General features: G+C 41.8%; 1 protein-coding gene across 1 annotated transcript in view; it reads left to right on the top strand.

The window, feature by feature from the left end:
- Positions 1–18,372, top strand: part of LOC143283816 (uncharacterized) — a 33,092-nt gene extending 14,720 nt beyond the window's left edge. The window contains exon 3 of the mRNA XM_076590190.1: positions 17,599–18,372. Coding sequence (XP_076446305.1) covers positions 17,599–18,289 — 691 coding nt within the window. The 3' untranslated portion in view covers positions 18,290–18,372. The remainder of the gene's footprint in view (positions 1–17,598) is intronic.
- The last annotated feature ends 1,982 nt before the right edge of the window (positions 18,373–20,354 follow it).

Here is a 20,354-nt window from a genome sequence, read left to right as displayed (position 1 = left end):
GTGTGTCAGTGTGCGTGTGTGTGTGTATGCTAGCGCGTGCATTTGAATTATGTATGTAAATATGTATGTGTGTATGTGGGTGGTGGGTGTGTATGTGGGCGATGGGAATGTATGAGGGTGGGAGGGGAGGCGTCAGATGGTCCGTGTGTGTGTGTTTGTGTGTGCGTTCATGTGTGCATGGGCGTGCGCGCGCGCGCGCGCGCGTGTGTGTGTGTGTGTGTGTGTGTGTGTGGGTTCTTAAATGTGGGTCTTTGTCTTATGTGTGACGTCTCCTCGTCGGCCCCTTCACATCTGCATCTGGGGTGGGGCGCTCCAAGATGGGGCCATAAAAAGGCTATATAAGTCGCCCATAAAAGGCTGGAAGTTTGTTTCAGGCAGCGGGATCAAAGCATAGTGCGGCGTTCGTTCGTTTATTTATTTATAGTCTGTTCATCTAAGATGACGATATTAGACTGAAAATAAATGATATTATTATTATTGTCGCCATGCACATAATTATTGTCGCCGGCAATGTATGCCAGGAGAGACACACCAAAAGATCAACTGCTCTGGCGACACTGCATGCGAGCTATAACATACTGCGGCATATAATACACACATTTTCCAAATTCATATGAGGTTTAGTAATGATGCAAAGAGCATATATTACGTAATTTTGAAAACGTACTCTCTAATCAAAATACCAGTCTGACTATCTGTTGGACAAATCATAGACTAATGCCTACACATGTGTACACTCTAGAAGCTTGATTATTGGGTGTTTGAAGTGATTTATGAATATTTCTAATCTGAAAGTACTGTGTCAGGAATATAGTAAATTAAACACAATAAAATGGAAATACAATCAGTGTACATTATATACAGTTGCACTATTCATTGGACACTCTATGCCAGCATCACCATCTGTCTGCCTGTTTATCCATCCATCTCTCTCTCTCTCTCTCTCTCTCTCTCTCTCTCTCTTTCTCTCTCTTTCTTTCCCTGTCTGTCTCTCCCTTATTGACTGTGTTATTAACAACCAGCTAAAATGGTAGGAACATATCATTTCTTTATCAAGGTCAGTTGCAAAAAATGTTTACCTGTTATCCTGTTTAACTCACTCAGTACGGCCAGTCCTCTCTTCTCTTCTACACAGACCCCTCGGATGTCCAGTGGGTGTCTGAATAACCCAAACTTTAGCTTTCGTCGTCAGAATTGTGGTATTCTTTGTCAACATTCACGTCTTCAGTATAAGAGCCTTCCACTTGCAATATTTTGATGATGGTAATTGGGGTGAAACGCTGTTAACGTCGTCTCTTTCGCCGTTCGTATGGAGAGAGTTAAAACATGTCGTCAGTCCAGAGGCTTCCTATTTCTTTTTCCATTCTCACATCATGTGTAGAATTAATTTCGTTTCAAACGTGTGGGACAACTGCAGCGAAGTGCACATAAAAAAAGACACCTAGATTCTGTACACAGACGTGCTGTAAAACACCTCAATGGTGTTTTACGAAACACACGCAGTCATCAATATCAACTGCCAGCACCTCTTCTCTTGACAAAGCACCTAATATTGGATAAGTGCGTACTTATGCATAAAATAATATTCGGTAAATGTCCTACTTATCTACACCAAACCATTGTTTGCTATGATGAAATTCGCAACCCAAACTCCCGAAATGCGACTCTTACCCTTCCCAATCCAAGAATAAACCTTTGTAAATCGAGTTTGGCATACTCCGGCACGCACTGCTGGAACAATCTCCCCAAACACCTCAAAGAACCCTTTTCCACCACAGCATTCAAAGAGAAACTTGGACAGTACATGCGTGCCGAAAGCCAGACCGAAAATCTGGTATAATATTGCCACAGACAATCCTTACAAACTATGTCGAAATGCGTCAATTATGTGATAACGTATCACCCCATAGAATATTGTTTTCAGAGATCTTCTCCTTACAGTGACACAAACTAACGAAATCAAACTCTAGTCTGGTCATGTCTACGATTCTGTATACTTACATGTATTACAAATTGTGAACCATCCTCACCCAACTTTTCTTTTTCCCGCACTGACATATCTTTACATCTCTCTCTCTCTCTCTCTCTCTCTCTCTCTCTCTCTCTCTCTCTCTCTCTCTCATAATGTGTCTATCTGTCCATATCCCTATTACCCGTCGTCTTATTTGCTGTCTTTTATGTCTCTTACATCTGTGTTTTAAATTACTTTTCTGTGTTAATTTCACTTGAATCATTCATGTGTAGCATTCATGCTAGGGTTTTGTTGCTGTTGTTGTTCCCTTGGTGTGTGTGTGTGTGTGTGTGTGTGTGTGTGTGTGTGTGTGTGTGTGTGTGTGTGTTACTCGCTTCCGTTTCGTACAGATGTGAGCGATGTTGTGTCTCTCAGTTTGACGCTGTGTTATACATGTTAGTATTAAGTATAACATTTATATACTACATTTTTGTGTGTCTCTTAGAACAACGACAGATGTGTAAGTCGCCCAAAGTGCTGATGTCTTCACCGTTGGAAAATAAAGATTCATTCATTCATTCATTCATTCCCTGTCTCCCTCCCCCACCCTCTCTCGCTCTGTCCTTTTTGCCAGGATGAACTGAAACTGAATACTATTTATTGTTTGTTATGTGTACATTGATTTGCGGATGAATTTCTTCAAGACTGTTTAAATATGTTTCCAAGGACATTTCTCTGATCAAACAACAAGCAGAGACATTGTCGAGTATAAAAATTTATTTTCCACGTGATCAAAAGGAGAAACAATCTGCTCAGACATAATTTAGTAAGATGTCACGTCCATGAACAGAATAAAATTGTGTGATGCAGTTCAAGTATCATAATACCCCTTCCCGTGCCACCCCCAAGTCCCCTGGTTTTGAATTGTGGTCCACAGCCAAAATTTATTAAAACATTTTCGTTCGCTCGTTAGTTCTCTCTTTCAACTCACCGCACTCTTTCTTCTCTAAAATCCACATCAGTCCAATGATATATTCAACTCTGTCTCTGTCCTTGTCTGTCTCTGTCTCTCTCAGTGTCTCTGTCTGTCTGTCTCTCTCCCTCCCTCCCCAATTGATTTACATGATATTTAACTACACAATTCATTTGAAACTCCACACCCCTCTCTCTCACTCTTTCTCTCTCACTGTATCTCTATCTGTCTCTGTCTATCTCTCTGCCTCTGTCTCTTTCTCTTTCTCTCCCTCCTTCACTTTCTGTTTCTGTCTGTCTGTCTGTCTGTCTGTCTGTCTGTCTGTCTGTCTGTCTGTCTCTCTTTCTCTATCTCTCTCTCTTCACATTTTCTCCACCAGATCAACAATCTATCAACGAATATAAGGACCAACAATGTATGGTTTCGAAGGAACACAAAGCAGAATGTTTAGGTCGTAAACTGGTGTCCCAAATTTACTACATTTTCAAACACACACACACACACACACACACACACACACACACACACACACACACACACACACACACACACACCAAATAAATACATATATATATATATCTTTCTCCATTTTTTCCTCACCTCATCTCTTGGTACAAACAAACACACGGACACACACACACACAAACACACACACACACACACACACACACACACCCACACCAAGAGAGGGGTGAGGGAGGCATGGAGATAGATTTATATTTCTTTGTTCATGTGTGTGCGTCTTTTTAAGCCACTGATGATTAGGTATGTTTAATTCCGTGCATGATAAGAAAATATCCTAAAGACTGAGCAGACTACATTTTGATCTTGATGATGAATAAGACAGAGAAAGACAGGAAGGTGGGGTGATGAGGGACGGATATGACTCAGACGATTGTTGAATATTGGCACAAAGGGAAGTGGAGGTGGACGTTCCCTCTGTTAATCAAAGGGCAGTACTTTCCAACTAAACCCATTGGCTTTTTTACCCAAACGACATAATCATTTGATTTCTCCTCTTCACATGCAGTTTGACACGATGGTAAAGCTTTGTTTGCTAATGGGTATACACGCTGAGAGCAGCTGAGTAACTTTTGTGATGTATCACACCTTTTCTTTTTGTCATGTAATGTCTTGTGTTTGTAAGATAATTATGTAAGATTTGCTTTTGTAAAAGGGTGAAAAACCAAGAAAATATGGTAATTATGCCCTATCAAATTATGCAAGAACATTATATGAAATTAACATAGGGCTTTAGAATCATTGGTAAGGCAGTAAAAAGTCGGGAAATGAAAAGAATTGAAATATGAAATACGCTAAAATTTGCTAAAGTGGATACACCAGGACATTATGGGTATTTTAGTTTGGTTGGGTGGTATTGTAGCGGGGGAAATGTCCGTAAAAACTAGCTTTGAGTTAGGGCGATCCCTGCGGGGATCACACCCAATAGCTCTATTCCCTTCCATTACAGAATCAGCTTAATGTATTAAAAAGCGAAGCAGATAAATTACAGTTAACTGTTAATATAGATAAGACAAATATTATTGTTTTTCGTAACGGAGGTCATTTATCACAGTGGGAAAAATGGTTGTATGGCAATGTAGAAGTACGAGTCATGAACGCATACAAGCATTTAGGAATGGTATTTTTGACTAGGTTGAGTTTAAAAACGGGATGGTCAGAAATGTGTAGGAAAGGGGAGTAACAGAAATTCTAAAATCTACTGAGAACAATTGATCCAGCTTTATTTTGGAAGTTATTTGAAACTCAAATACAACCAGTGACAACTTATGCAGCAGAAGTATGGGGCCTTGAAGAAAATCTTGAAATGGAAAAAGTACACACCTTTGCCACAAAGAGATTCATGAATATTCCATGACACTCGTCTAACACGATGGCATACGGTGACTCTGAAAGGTATCCTCTTTATATTAATACTTATGTTAAATGCATCAAGTATTGGTTAAGACTTACTCAGCTCCCTACAAACAGGTTATGCAGACAGGCATATGACATGTTACTTCAGCAGTTTGAGTTAGGTAATTGTAACTGGGTGGGTAAAGTTAAACAAGTTCTTTCAGTAAATGGATTTGGTATTGTATGGCTGAGTCAGGTAGTTGGAGATGAAAGAGGGTTTCTATCAGAATTTAGAGATCGCTTAGCGTCTTGTTATAAACAGAACTGGCATTCTAAAATGGAGGATGATGTGAAGTATTCTTGGTTCCATTCCTTTAAAACTATTTTACAACCGGAGAAATTTTTAGTAGTAGTTACCAATAAATGGCACAGAGATATGCTAGCAAGATTCAGAAACAGAACCTTAGGTTTAAAAGCTAATAAAAGATGGTTTGATCTTGAGGGTTTAGCTGATTGTATGTGTACAGTGTGTATGGAGGATGTGAGAGAGGATGAAGATCATTTTTTATTTCATTGTAAAGCTTATGAAGACATTAGAGCCAAGACACGACTTTTTCATATTGCTGCTGAGAAAAGACAAGACGTGCTTAGTCTGTTATCCACTGAAAATGATGAAATTATAATTTTGCTTGCCAAATACATAGCAGAAGCTGTTAATATCAGGAAAAGGAAAATAGATAGTAATAACACGTAACATCACTAGTTATATGATTAGCCTGGTACAGCTGTATACACTTGATGGTCACATTGTATGTTTATTGTCTGTTGTATGTTGTTTCACTACTATGGTGTGCGTACGTGTATTGGCACATACACAAATGTACGATTAAGTAATTTGGTTTTTTTAATTCAGTTATTGACATTATTTGCTTTATTTATTGTTGTTTGTTTTCTTTCATTCAATACAATGACGCTGCAACTTAGAATTGACCCCCTTGACATAAGGGCTGTAGTTAGGCCAATGTCAATAAAAAGCGTCTGAAGCGTCTACTCCCTTCCCTTTTTAATTTTTCTTTCTGTGAGAAGTGTCTGCTAGGTCTAGTAGGACCTAGGGGAACATAGGGGCGGGGGTTCGGTGGGTGTGGGGACATGGTGGGTGGAGACCCTCCACCCCACCCCTCTCCTCCCTGTCACAGCAGTCCATGGACTGACCACATCGCACAACGGACAGGAAAACAGGTCGCAGAGACCCTGCCTTTTGACACATAGCCGACAGACCTGGAGGTAGCTGGCGAACTTCTTCAGTGCTGCACCACAATCACTCTCCACACAGCTGATGGTGAGAAGTAAGAAACAGCAATTGACACGAGTCTGTTACCAACTGGAATCAGAGTCTGACGGGAGCTTTGATGAAGCAGTTCCAGGTCAGTCATGGCGGTGTGAATGAACCAGTACACAGACATTCACCTCTATTACTTAGCAACACCTTCCCGTTTTAATTTGCGTATCAATTTCTCTCTCTCTGTCTCACGCACACACACACTGTAATTGTTTATTTCTATATTATCCTTTCCCGACCCCCACTTTCCCCCCCCTCCCCCCCAGCCCCCATTAAAAAAAATTTCTTCTCTTTTTTTTTACTGAGGGCAGGGTGTAAAAAAGCTGTATAACCGTATCCTTTCACCCTCAATAAAGATCATTTTGACTTGACACACACACACAGCTCCCCTCCCTATTTTCATGACTGTCTTGTCTGTCTGTCTGTCTCTCTGTAAACACACACACACACACACACACACACACACACACACACACACACCTCTGCGCGCGCGCGCGCGTGTGTGTGTTTGTGTGTGTGTGTTTCCTTTTTTTCCACATCTTGCCTGTCACTGGGTTTCGTTCGATCTCTGCCTCTGTCTCTGTCTGTCTGTCTGTCTGCCTTTCTGTGTGATTGGTTCTAATTTCTGTTTTTGTGCTTCTGTATCTGTATCTCTCTGTCTCTCTGAATAAAAGATCGTTATCGTTTTCTCTCTATCTATCTATTTACATACATGTATACATCTGTGCGTGCGTGTTACGGTTTTACGGTAACTAGGACAACAGACAGTGCGGATCAGCCTCCACTAGACACTTCCTGAGAGAGCTGAGCTCAACATGCAGTGTGCCTGTCTGAACCTCCGCAGACAGGCAGTCCTGAGTTCACAATGGGTTAGTGTGTGTTTGTGTGAGTGTGCGTAGCGATGCCAAAGGCTCAGTGAAACCTCCCCCACCCCATGTGTACACAGCACCACTTCACCAGAGGACATAGATCTGAGTGAGGATCAAGGCCCTGAAAAGGCAACCTCCTCCAGTGATTCCCCACCGATTGAAATGACCGCCACATCAGACTTTATTCAGAAGACTTATTCTTGCTCGTTGGTAGAAATTTTGGCATGGTCAGACCTCTTAGTGTATAGATTTCAGTGCTTAGGTAACACAGACAAAAACATAATCACAGCAAAAATACTTTGATCAAAACGACGCACAGATAGAGCCAGGAAAGCCGCTACAGAAGACATAACGTAGCATTCCCAGTCTCTTTCAGCAAACGTCAAGAAAATAACACCACGTGCCTTTTTCAGTGAACAAAAGGACATCACACTCACGCTGTACTTGAAGTACAGAACAAACAGCCAAGTCACAGTGTCTTCCCCCGTTAGTGGCCGTCACGTGCAACGTCATCCGTCTGTGTCACAACATCCGTGCTGAACAGACTGACACAACTGATCTGCAGGAACTGTCCACTACCCAAACCAGCTTCCAGACCCAGGTCATGTTCATCAGCGAGGATATAAAAACTTCTACGAAAAACGAACTTCGGCCAATATTAACGGACAAATATGAAGAACTGAAACTGAAACAGCACATCGAAACGTTAGAAACACGGTTAGCCAGTGTTGGAGAACTGAAACAGCACATCGAAACGTTAGAAACACGCTTAGCCAGTGTTTAAAAACAACACATCGAAACGTTAGAAACACGGTTACCCAGTGTTGAAAAACTGAAACAGCACATCGAAATGTTAGAAACACGGAAAGCCAGTGTTGAAAAACAACACATCGAAACGTTAGAAACACGGTTAGCCAGTGTTGAAAAACTGAAACAGCACATCGAAATGTTAGAAACACGGAAAGCCAGTGTTGAAAAACAACACATAGAAACGTTAGAAACACGGAAAGCCAGTGTTGAAAGACAACACATCGAAACGTTAGAAACACGCTTAGCTAGTGTTGAAAAACAGCACATCGAAACGTTAGAAACACGGAAAGCCAGCGTTGAAAAACAACACACCGAAACGTTAGAAACACGGTTAGCCAGTGTTGAAAAACTGAAACAGCACATCGAAACGTTAGAAACACGGAAAGCCAGTGTTGAAAAACAGCACATCGAAACGTTAGAAACACGCTTAGCTAGTGTTGAAAAACAGCACATCGAAACGTTAGAAACACGCTTAGCTAGTGTTGAAAAACAGCACATCGAAACGTTAGAAACACGCTTAGCTAGTGTTGAAAAACAGCACATCGAAACGTTAGAAACACGCTTAGCTAGTGTTGAAAAACAGCACATCGAAACGTTAGAAACACGCTTAGCCAATGTTGAAAAACTGAAACAGCACATTGAAATGTTAGAAACACGGAAAGCCAGTGTTGAAAAACAACACTTCGAAACGTTAGAAACACGCTTAGCCAGTGTTGGAGAACTGAAACAGCACATCGAAATGTTAAAAACACGGAAAGCCAGTGTTGAAAAACTGAAACAGCACATCGAAACGTTAGAAACACGCTTAGCCAGTGTTGAAAAACAACACATCGAAACGTTAGAAACACGGTTACCCAGTGTTGAAAAACTGAAACAGCACATCGAAATGTTAGAAACACGGAAAGCCAGTGTTGAAAAACAACACATCGAAACGTTAGAAACACGGTTACCCAGTGTTGAAAAACTGAAACAGCACATCGAAATGTTAGAAACACGGAAAGCCAGTGTTGAAAAACAACACATCGAAACGTTAGAAACACGGCTAGCCAGTGTTGAAAAACAACACATCCAAACGTTAGAAACACGCTTAGCCAGTGTTGAAAAACTGAAACAACACATCGAAACGTTAGAAACACGCTTAGCTAGTGTTGAAAAACAGCACATCGAAACGTTAGAAACATGCTTAGCCAATGTTGAAAAACTGAAACAGCACATTGAAATGTTAGAAACACGGAAAGCCAGTGTTGAAAAACAAAATGCACAGCTACAGAAGGAAAACCAGTCACTCAAAACACAAATGGGGACAGTGCAAGCAACCATCAAAAAGGTTAAACCAAAAACAACCACGAACAGGGACATCCAGAGACTCCCCTTTGAAGCCACAGCTTAACAGGTCAAAGCACACTCGAAGTCCTCTCAGACAATGCAGACAAGCAATGAAAATGAAATTGTGAAGGAAAACACACAATCCACTATCCATATCACACCTACAACCCTCACAAATACACACCAACCACCCACAGAAACCAGCCAAATAAACCCATCTCCAGTTCCAGCGCACATCCAAGACACTTTCCTCAATAACAACATCACCACAGATTCTCAGTGTTGAGGGAAGACACACTGCCTGATGAGACACCCACCAACTACAACAAAGATACGAAAGTAGACACAAAATCAAAAACCACGACTCCCAGCCCAACCACCACCAACAAACGCTCTACCAGGGAAATTCTATGTAACACACAGATAAATAAAAATGCATCCGCTATACTGATTGGGGACTCCAGTATACGAGCTATTGATGCACAGAAACTGTCCCCAAAAGGCCATATTATGTGTCAAAAAGTGCTTGTGCCATGTATGACTGTTGGTGACATGAACGAGTGGTTACGCAATCTACCAACCCATCCCTCCATCCACTTTGTCACTGTGCATGTTGGAGTCAACAGCTGCCCCAACGGCCAGGTCACAGAGGGAGTGGTCAGACGTGATCACTCTTTGCCGACAAGTGTTCCCCCGAGCACTGGTACGCCACAGCTCAATCATCCTGGCTCAGGGTCGACATAACTTCAACAACACCATCCTCCCCTCCAGCAGGCACTTGGCAGCAGCCTGTGAGAAACTTGGTGCTGTGTTCATCAACAACCACAGCACCTTCACAGCCAGGTCCGGAGCCCCTCGCCTGGACCTGTACAAAGACATCAACCAGCCCAGCTCCAAAGGGACAGCTAAACTAGCTGTCAACTTGAGTATTGACAACGAACGGTCGTCTGGATTGTCTGTCTCTTGGTCGCCAGACAGTGACCGTCCAGACATCCCCCATCGTGATGTGCGTCCACGCACCAGTCATTACGGACACATTAACGTACATTTTTGACTCACTTGTTTAAACAAAGTGAGTCTATGATTTAACCCGGTGTTCGGTTATCTGTGTGTGTGTGTGTGTGTGTGTGTGTGTGTCCGTGGTAAACTTTAACATTGCCATTTTCTATGCAAATACTTTGTCAGTTGACACCAAATTTCCTTTCTTAGCAAGCTGGTCTGCACGCTCGTTGCCTGCTCTGGGATGGACACAAAAAAAGAAAGAAAAAAAGAAGCCAAATGATATGCAAACTGCATTTACTGTTATATTTATGTTTTTTTCATTCTCTAAACTTGGCACTTTTATCTGATATTCTGACACAACAACAAAAGCAGTCATTTTTATCATTTTTTGTTGAAACAAGAACCATCTTCTTTTGCTAAGCATGAAAGTTATATTTATTTTGCATGTCTTTGGTGCAGATAATAAAAAAGCGAAATTAATCTGTCATTAATGCTATGTGGCTTAATTTGCTTTAAACTGATCTTTCTCATCTTAAACATTATATTTTGAAATTATACTCAATACATAAAAAGCTAGTGTGTTTTACTCTCAGTGTACAGGGCTTTCACTATGTTCATTCGCCCAAGTGGTCTTTTTCGGAAAATCTAAAATCAATACGACGAGTGGACTTTATAGATCTATTGGCTGAGCCCTGAAGGTCATGGGCAAAAATCAGTTGCTACACATACTTATACATATTCAAAGCGCGTGCTCATATTCTTCACGAACGTGAACGACGCCATTTTGTTTCAAGTTGTTGACCTGCCTGTTCAATCCTATATTCAATCGACAATACACGATAACATGTGATGGAAAGTTGGAGAAGGAGACCGTTAAATATTTATTCAGAGAAAGATTTGTGAACGCCTCATCACTTTCTGGATTATGCTCCAAACTGCCATAAAAATATCCACAGAATCAGTCGGAATTCACAGTGAAAAATAATAAACCATGAGAGTTAATACCCTTGAATTGATGAAACGTAAAAATTTCCAGTCTTGACTTTTCTCAAAATGAAGTCCTTTTCACTTCATACGACGTTTAGAAGTACTTGTGTACTTGGCTCTGCTGTTATTAGTTTAACAAAATACTCAAATTTCATATCAACTTTAAAACTATAAAACTAGATTGAACATAAAAGAGAAATTGAATCGGCCTGGCGTGTCAACCGGGTGTAACCAAATTTGTACATCTATCTAGATCCAGAGAAAACGGCTAAATGTTGCAGTGTGATTGCCGCGATAGGCACGTCTCTTTTACCACGGACTTAAAAAGAATTTTTAATTGCCCTTAAAGATCTTTTGAATGCCTAAGATACACCAGAATAATACTGTGAATACCACAATCGATTTATCGCCCATTAAGAAAGCATGTTTAAATATTATATTTTTGAACGTCAGTTAAGGAGCCACGATAGTGTAATGGGTAAGACAGTTTCTTCTCACCCGAACACGCGGGGTTCGAATCTGCCGTTAGGACTTTTTTTTCCTTTTGACCCGAAGCTTTATGATAACAAATACAGAACGCATTTTAACAGTTAGATTTTTTTTTTTTAAATGTATCACAAGTGAGTCTTGAAGGCCTTGCCTATCTTGTTAATCAGTGTATTGATAAAAACTACTTTCCAAACTCATTTAAGAAAGCTAAAGTTATTCTCATTTATAAATCAGGGAACACTGCCTATCCTTCAAACTACAGACCAATATCCATTATTTCTATTCTTTCAAACCCACAAGAAAAACACACAAACAGGCATATTTCACACCACTTTGATGTCAATGAGCTTTCACATCTAGCTCAGTCTGGTTTCAGACAAAAGCATTCATGCCACGCAGCATTAGTCAACCTTATCGATGTCTGGCTTACCTACATCAATGGGAATAGATACTGTGGTGTTGTATTCGCGGAAAAAAAGAAAAGAAAAAAAAGCAATTGATGTGATGGATCACATCCTTCTACTTAGAAAAATTGAACTATATGGTCTGTCAATCAATAATCTTAGTTTGCTTAAATCATATAATCACAAACAGGCAACAATGCGTGACAATGAGTACATCAGTCTCACTAACAACACTTGATTATGGCTTTCCTTATGGGTATATTCTAGGCCCTTTACTATTCTCAATATACATAAACGACCTGCCGCTCCATATGAAATCCGTCTGCGAACTTTTTGCGGGTGATACAACAATCAACACTTCTCATATTGACATTGACGCTCTTGCAAAAGACTTACAAGAAAGCACTGATGAACTCAATAGATGGACAGAACTAAACCACATGACTCTTCACCCACAAAAAAAAAAAAAAAAAAAAAAAAAAATGCATGTTGATCACAACCAGACAAAAGAGGCAAAAACACTATGATGACTTTCCTTCTGTCCAACGTAAAGGTGAACCTATTGAACAGGTCAGTTATCATAAGGTCCTGGGAATCATAATCGACAACAATCTCACTTGGAATCCTCACATAAATTCCCTTTGCAAAAAGACAACCCAGAAAACCTATAAACTATCCCAAATCAAGCATTTCCTTGACCTTCACTCACGAAAATTGTTTTTTCAAGCATATATCCAGTCTACAGTAGATTATACATCAACACTATGAGACTCCACAAACACCATGAAGCCATAACTGAATCTTCATAAACGGGGGCTCAAGCTGGTACTCCTTAAAAATTCTCTCCTTTTGGACTCAGACAACAAACAAGCAAATCAGTATACTCCCACTAATCCGTAGATTGAAGTACAACAAAGAAATAACAATGCACACGATTATGACAGGTAATGCACCACCAACATCAATAAACAAATTTTCTGTAAATTCGTCAAGGAACTCTCCCAAAGTCCATATCCAAATCCCAAGAATAGACTTGTTCAAATCCAGTCTGGTTTATTCAAGCGCCACTCTGGAACTCACTTCCAGAAACAAACAAGACCATTGCCAAACAACCTTCAAAAAACATTACCCTTACCACCTTATGCCATAATGTGTTATGCAAATTGCTCGTTTTATTGATACTGTTTGTCACTTGTGTACGGTTGACTGAGAACCTCCCTCACCTTCCGTCTCCCATTCTGGTCTGTGGTGTGGAGTATGCTGTGTGTGTGTGTGTGTGTGTGTGTGTGTGTTTCTTTTTGTTCATTTTATCCTGTGCATTTTACTAACACCATGCATGTGCCTGTATGTACATATATGTGTTTGTATGTGTGTGTGTGTGAGTGTGTATGTGTTTAATTTCCCCACCCCCCCTCTCTTATGCATTTCTACTAACACCATGCTTTAATTTTCAGTTTGTATTGTGTAGTGTAGACCCTTTTCAAGGCGGGGACTGAATGCAAAAAAAAAAAAAAAAAAAAAAAAAAGAAAAAAAAAGCACACCAGTGCTTATTTATTATCCTCGAAATAAAAAAAAATGTCTTGTCTTGTCTCTCTCACCCTAAAATCTATATTGTCTTCTTTTTCAGTTAAGAAATGTTGCGCCAATGATGCTGGCCCCTTCCCCCCTCTATTTTCTGTATTTTGTGTGTCTCAATTGTATGTTTAAGTACCTCCTTTCTAAACAGGCCGGTGGCCTTGCAGTAAAGTTCTGAGTTCTCTCTCTCTCTCTCTCTGCCTCTGTCTGTCTGTCTCTCCTCCCCCCGCGCCCTTTCCCTCCCGCCCCCCCCACCCCCCCACCTCCCGCGCCCTCCCCATTCCCCCCACCTCCACCCCCCCCCCACCCCCAATAAAAAGAGATGTTTGAACAAACGAAGAATTGTCTCATTGAGTCCAGTGCCAGTTTGATTCAGAGCTGTGGTTTCACTGCAGTCCGGGAACCACCTTGATGAAGCAGACACAAGTCTCTCAGAGCAGTGTCAATGAACCAGTATAGTCCTTCACCTCTCTCTACACTCAACAACACTTTGCCGACAGGTAATCACTAGGTTACGCAGGTTAAAGATCTGCTCCATGGTACTCCTTCCTTCGCGGAAAAAGGCGTGTCCGGTGAAACTTAAGGCTGGACAGCACTTGCTGACCACACGAGTGAGGGTGATCATTGTGCTGCTGCGTGTCAACTGCTTGGAGCGAGGTCGCTGTGAAGGTTTGACAAACAGACTGAGTGACGTCACACGGGCCTTTACGTAAAGGGGCTGGGTGGTCAGTGAAGTGAAAAACTGTCGGTAAAGGGTTGTTGGGTGTCGACAGGTGAAGGTCTTGAACTGGTTCATTCACATTGCACTGAAAGCCTTGGGTCTGCTTCATGAAGGCGGTCCTCACATTAATGCAAACAGAGCTCTGATTCCACCTGGTATTGAACTCCATTATTTCTTCTCCTCTCTCAACTCTGTGAAGAGTCAATGGGGCGCCGCACAAAAGAACTGTTCATCAATTTCCTCCAGGTCTGTCGGTTGTGTGTCAAAACCTGGGTCTCTGCTGAATTGTTTTCCTGTCTCTTGTGAATGTGTGGTGAAGTTCTGTGACCAGTCATCGGACTGGTCCGAAGTAGGAGACACCTGTTCATTCGTTTAAACAGCCCGGCTCTAACACGTTTCACACACAAACAAGAGCCAGTCTTTGTGACAGTCCCCGCACCTGACTCCGCTCACAAAGGCCCTGGACCTTCTATAAAAGTGAGCCCCCAATCTGCAACCCCTCAGAACTCAGCCACTCCAACAACGGAACCTTCGCCGAACCAAGACATACCCAGCCCTGAACAACTGAGCCTTGAGGCCGTCAGCCAACAGGCCGATACAGCAACTCTACTGCCGCTTCCAACTTCACTGCCTTAGCTTCCTCGGAACGTGAGCGTGCAGAGAGAAGAAACAGGGGTGTTTGACTTCACCGACTGAAAGACACGTGGTGCTCTGTTCGTGAAGAAAAATTCTGAAGGTAGGTCTTTCCTTTCTTTCCTCCTTTCTCTTTCCTCTTTTTTTCTTTTCTTCTTTTTCCGCTTGTGAAATCTTTTTTTAAGCTATTTCATTTTTGTGAAAAAGCTTATTCATTTTTCTTCCTTCCTTTAAAAGGAAAAAAAACCCAAAAACAAAACAAAAACAAAACAGTGTGTTTATATTCAGATATTCATTCTCTGAACGTTATCATTAAGAGGTACTTCGTTTTGTGTATCTATTTATTAAAAGAAATATATCACCTAGTTCCCGAAAACTTTTTAAAAATTTTATATAAACTAGTGGTTAATAAATACACAAACAACAACCTGATTATTCACAAGGTGATACACAATGTTAACAACCTTGGTTTTTCCGTTTTTGTGACCAGAATAATTGTCAACATTCTATTTGTGCACATATGTATAAAACAAAGATAGTTCACTTTGTGGATGTTCTTACTAAGATGATTGTCACAATTTTCTGTGTGTACTTAAGACTGAGAAATAGCTCGTTTTGTACATGGGAATAAATACATATGCTTAGATGTAAACTACCTCGTTACTCAGTAGGAGATTTACACGATATAAACAACTTAATTACTCAGGAGGAAATTTGCACTTTTTCCCCCATTTCCATTTTTTGTGATGTAGCGTTGGATCAGTCAGTCCGCACGGCACACTTTGACGCCTGCTTAAATCTGAAAACTGCCTCAACTGGTAAAATGTGTATGACAGAGACATACCCGAGCGCAGGTGCTGAATTGCAAGCATAACTCGTGCTGAACTTCTCTTTCCACAAGTCTCAGGGTCGTGACAAGTTAAGTTTGGCGCTGTTGTTGCTGTTGTTGTTGTCGCTCTTCTTCTTCTTCTCTCTCTCTCTCTTTCTTCTTCTTCTATTTTTCTCTTTTTTTTTCTTCTTCATCTTTTATTTTATTTTTTTTTTTTAACTGGGGAAGGTGTCAGTTCTGACACAGCCCTTTGCGGCCGGCTAGGCTCTAAAGTGTTTTTTTCATGTCACGCGTTTTCAAAATAGAAAGAACGAACAGAAAAAACAACTGATGCATAAAGTAAGTTTTCTATCGGTGGAAGAGTAAGGAAAACGACAAGAGTACAGCTCAAGTCATTTGTAAACAAAGGTTGGTAATGGTGTTCCAATTACAGAAGTGAAAACCCACAAACAAGATAAATATGTAATGCCAACATGAATAGCACCAAAAACAACAACAACAACAACAAAAAGTTATTTGTTGAAATGTGTTGCTTTTGTCAACTGAAACATTTGTTGAGATGTGTTGCTTTTGTCATCTGAAAACAATGATACAAAAGGATGCGAAAGCGGGAGGCTTTTTCTGCGAGCGTATTTTTGTAATAATAACTGGGAGTTGGGGGATGGGGGGGCGGAGGTGGGGGGGGGGATTCTGTTCGTCTGTTTTTTCTCATTTGTTTTTATGGAATAGAAATGTTTTAAATGTGATTAAACCAGTCTGCTCACTTTCCGGTTTACAATCACAAATATAGGATTCGGTTACCCATTAGAATATGAACAAAATCGAATACGGTACCAGTTTTGACGTTTGCATAATTTTCAACGGCTCCAACGTGTTTTGTTCGGACTAAATTTTAGGCGAATGCTGACATAAATTACTTCCCTTGCACAGTCATTCTCACAACACGAAGAGACAATACTCTCTTATTCCCAAAAGTTGTAGAAATAGTCGTCATAAAACCATTTTCACTCGCTTCTGAGTCACGAGTGCTTCCTAGCTGGGCTGTTTTTGCAGGACTTCATGCAGTTCGTCTTGCTCTTTCCGCTGGTGGTTGCTGTGTCCGTGTCGTCTGCTCCTCACACGAACTCAGACTGGCTGAATTACCTCCCTTATAATACTGCTACCGGGTCATAGTTGACAGAGTCCCTGTTTCACAAAAGCTTTGAACGTTATCAATAAAGAAAGACAGTTGTTGATTTTTTGTTTGTTTGTTGTTGTTGTTTGTTGTTTTCACATGTATTGAGTAAATTTAATGCTTCACCAACGGCATGACGATAGATATACTTATTTATTTGGGTGTGTGATAGATATACTTAGTTTATTTGGATGTGTGTGCATCGTGTCGTATAAACCTTCATTAGGTTTCATTACATGTGTGTATATGTGTGTTGGGTTTTTTGTTTGTTTGTTTGTTTGTTTTTTTGCATGGTCAGTGTGTTACGCAAGTACAAGTGTGTCAGTGAGCATGCGTGTGCGCTAATAAGTGTGGTGTAAGTGTGTTTGTGCGTGCAAAGAAAAGAATGGGACACGTACAGGAATGTCTTTGTCAGTGCTCAGTTGTGTGTGTGTGTGTGTGTGTGTGTGTGTGTGTGCTTGTTTTACGCCCTTGAAAGGAAACTGTCCTTCTTTTATAAGAACATGATAAAAATCTGCACGGCAGCCTGCACGGATGGTCTAAAACAAATTTTATTCCATCGTTCAGTTCTCCGATTCTATTCCATTCATTCTACTGCAGCTCGCTAACATTCCATATTGATGCCTAGAACTCACCACCTCATCACCACTGTTTTCAGGCTTTCCCAGCTTGTCGGGCGTGTCCACGGACTCCTGAAGGACCCCAGGCCCCGCACTAACCCGCTCCTGCAGAGGACGCGCCCACCCCACCGGCACCACCCACCTCAGCACCACAACGTCTGTCAGCACAATGTCCTGGGGCAGCACTTGGGGCAGCTCAGGAGGCAGCGACTCGGATCACACCCCTCCTCGTGGGGATCAGGGAGGTCTGAGCACGACGATGTGTTCATCTGGCCCAGCAGCCCTGACAACACCCGGACTGCAGACTCCAACCCCTGGGGCAGCGGTGGGTCCGGTGGATGGGGAGGATGGAACAGGTCTTCCTCCTCAGACAACGAGGCTTCCCCCAGGAACGACTACGAGAGGGACAACTCTTCCGAGGTGTTTGATGACCCTCCTTCCACGTGCCAGGACATGGTCCAGGACACGTATCGGGGAAACGGCTACGATTTCCTCACTCCCTCCGAGCTCAGTGCCCTCGACCTTGATCGCCAGGATGCCGGGGACCAGGAACGTCATTCGTCGACGTCCAGTAATGGGTCGTTCGGCGATCTGGCGGTGACCCTGCCCACGGACGTATTGTGGGAGTCCGCAGACCACAGTGAGGGGTCCCACGGCTGGCGGTCCTCCTCTGAAAGCTCCCAGAGCGAGTGCATGTGGGGGAACAGCGAACACAGCGAGGGATCCTAGACGCTTCCCCCCTCCCTCACCTGTCCCCTCCCGCTCCTCCTCGCCTCTTGTTTGGAAAAAAAAACCCAAAAAAACAAACGAACACAAATCCGTTTCTTCGTTTCGTCTATTTGTTGTCAATCTCTTGTTGTATGTAGTTTGTTTTGCGTTCTCTGTATAACTTTTCGAAAGATGTTTCGTGTTTTGTTGGGTTTTTTTTTTGTCTTTTAGTATTTCTCTTGCGCTGTGTTTGTGTGTAATCGTATTTTCTGTGTAATTTGTTTCTTGAAAAATGAATAAATGTGACATTATCGTGACTTTTTGTGGTGGTTTTGATTGTGTGATTATCTCCCTTGTCTTTAAGACCTGTTTGTCTCAATCACTCATGTGTGTGCATGCGTGCGTGCGCGCGTGCGTGTCTGTGTGTGTGCGTGCGTGCGTGCGTGAGAGAGAGAGAGAGAGAGAGAGAGAGAGAGAGAGAGAGAGAGAGAGAGAATGCAAATGCGAATACTTTATTCGTTACAGGCCATAGCCCCTCATGAAGGGGTGTACACATACATACAAGCACATCACAGCCATACCAAAATGTTATACATGTTGATAAATAAAAGATCAAATAATACTGACGGATAGATAATTAATACTGACGGTAGGTCAACATAGACAGGAGATGAGGGGGAGATAAACAGACATGTTGGAAAATAAATGGTGTGGGGGTTATCACAGAGATGATGATGTATATGTGTGTGTGTGGGTTTGGGGGGGGGGGTTGTCACAGAGATGGTGTGGGGGGTTATCACAGAGATAGATAGACAAAGACAGAGCAGGAAGACAGAATGTCACAGAGAGAGATAGACAAAGACAGAGCAGGAAGACAGAATGTCACAGAGAGAGACAGACAGAGTAGGAAGACAGAATGTCACAGAGAGATAGACAAAGAGTAGGAAGACAGAATGTCACAGAGATAGATAGACAAAGACAGAGCAGGAAGACAGAATGCCACAGAGATAGATAGACAAAGACAGATCAGGAAGACAGAATGTCACAGAGAGAGATAGACAGAGTAGGAAGACAGAATGTCACAGAGAGATAGACAAAGACAGAGCAGGAAGACAGAATGTCACAGAGATAGATAAAGACAGAGTAAGGAGACAGAATGCCACAGAGAGAGATAGACAAAGACAGAGCAGGAAGACAGAATGTCACAGAGATAGATAAAGACAGAGTAAGGAGACAGAATGTCACAGAGAGAGATAGACAAAGACAGAGCAGGAAGACAGAATGCCACAGAGAGAGACAGACAAAGACAGAGTAGGAAGACAGAATGTCACACAGATAGATAGACAAAGAGTAGGAAGACAGAATGTCACAGAGAGAGATAGACAAAGACAGAGCAGGAAGACAGAATGTCACAGAGAGAGATAGACAAAGACAGAGCAGGAAGACAGAATGTCACAGAGAGAGACAGACAAAGACAGAGCAGGAAGACAGAATGTCACAGAGAGAGACAGACAAAGACAGAGTAGGAAGACAGAATGTCACAGAGAGATAGACAAAGAGTAGGAAGACAGAATGTCACAGAGAGAGATAGACAAAGACAGAGCAGGAAGACAGAATGTCACAGAGAGAGACAGACAAAGACAGAGTAGGAAGACAGAATGTCACACAGATAGATAGACAAAGAGTAGGAAGACAGAATGTCACAGAGAGATAGACAAAGAGTAGGAAGACAGAATGTCACAGAGAGAGATAGACAGAGTAGGAAGACAGAATGTCACAGAGATAGACAGACAGAGACAGAGTAGGAAGACAGAATGTCACAGAGAGAGATAGACAAAGACAGAGCAGGAAGACAGAATGTCACAGAGATAGATAAAGACAGAGTAAGGAGACAGAATGCCACAGAGAGAGATAGACAAAGACAGAGCAGGAAGACAGAATGTCACAGAGATAGATAAAGACAGAGCAGGAAGACAGAATGTCACAGAGAGAGATAGACAAAGACAGAGCAGGAAGACAGAATGCCACAGAGAGAGACAGACAAAGACAGAGTAGGAAGACAGAATGTCACACAGATAGATAGACA

The sequence above is a fragment of the Babylonia areolata genome, chromosome 7, assembly GCF_041734735.1.
Source record: "Babylonia areolata isolate BAREFJ2019XMU chromosome 7, ASM4173473v1, whole genome shotgun sequence".
NCBI lineage: Eukaryota > Metazoa > Mollusca > Gastropoda > Neogastropoda > Buccinidae > Babylonia > Babylonia areolata.
Note: the sequence above shows the minus strand (reverse complement) of the source record. Positions and strands in the feature narration are given on the sequence as shown.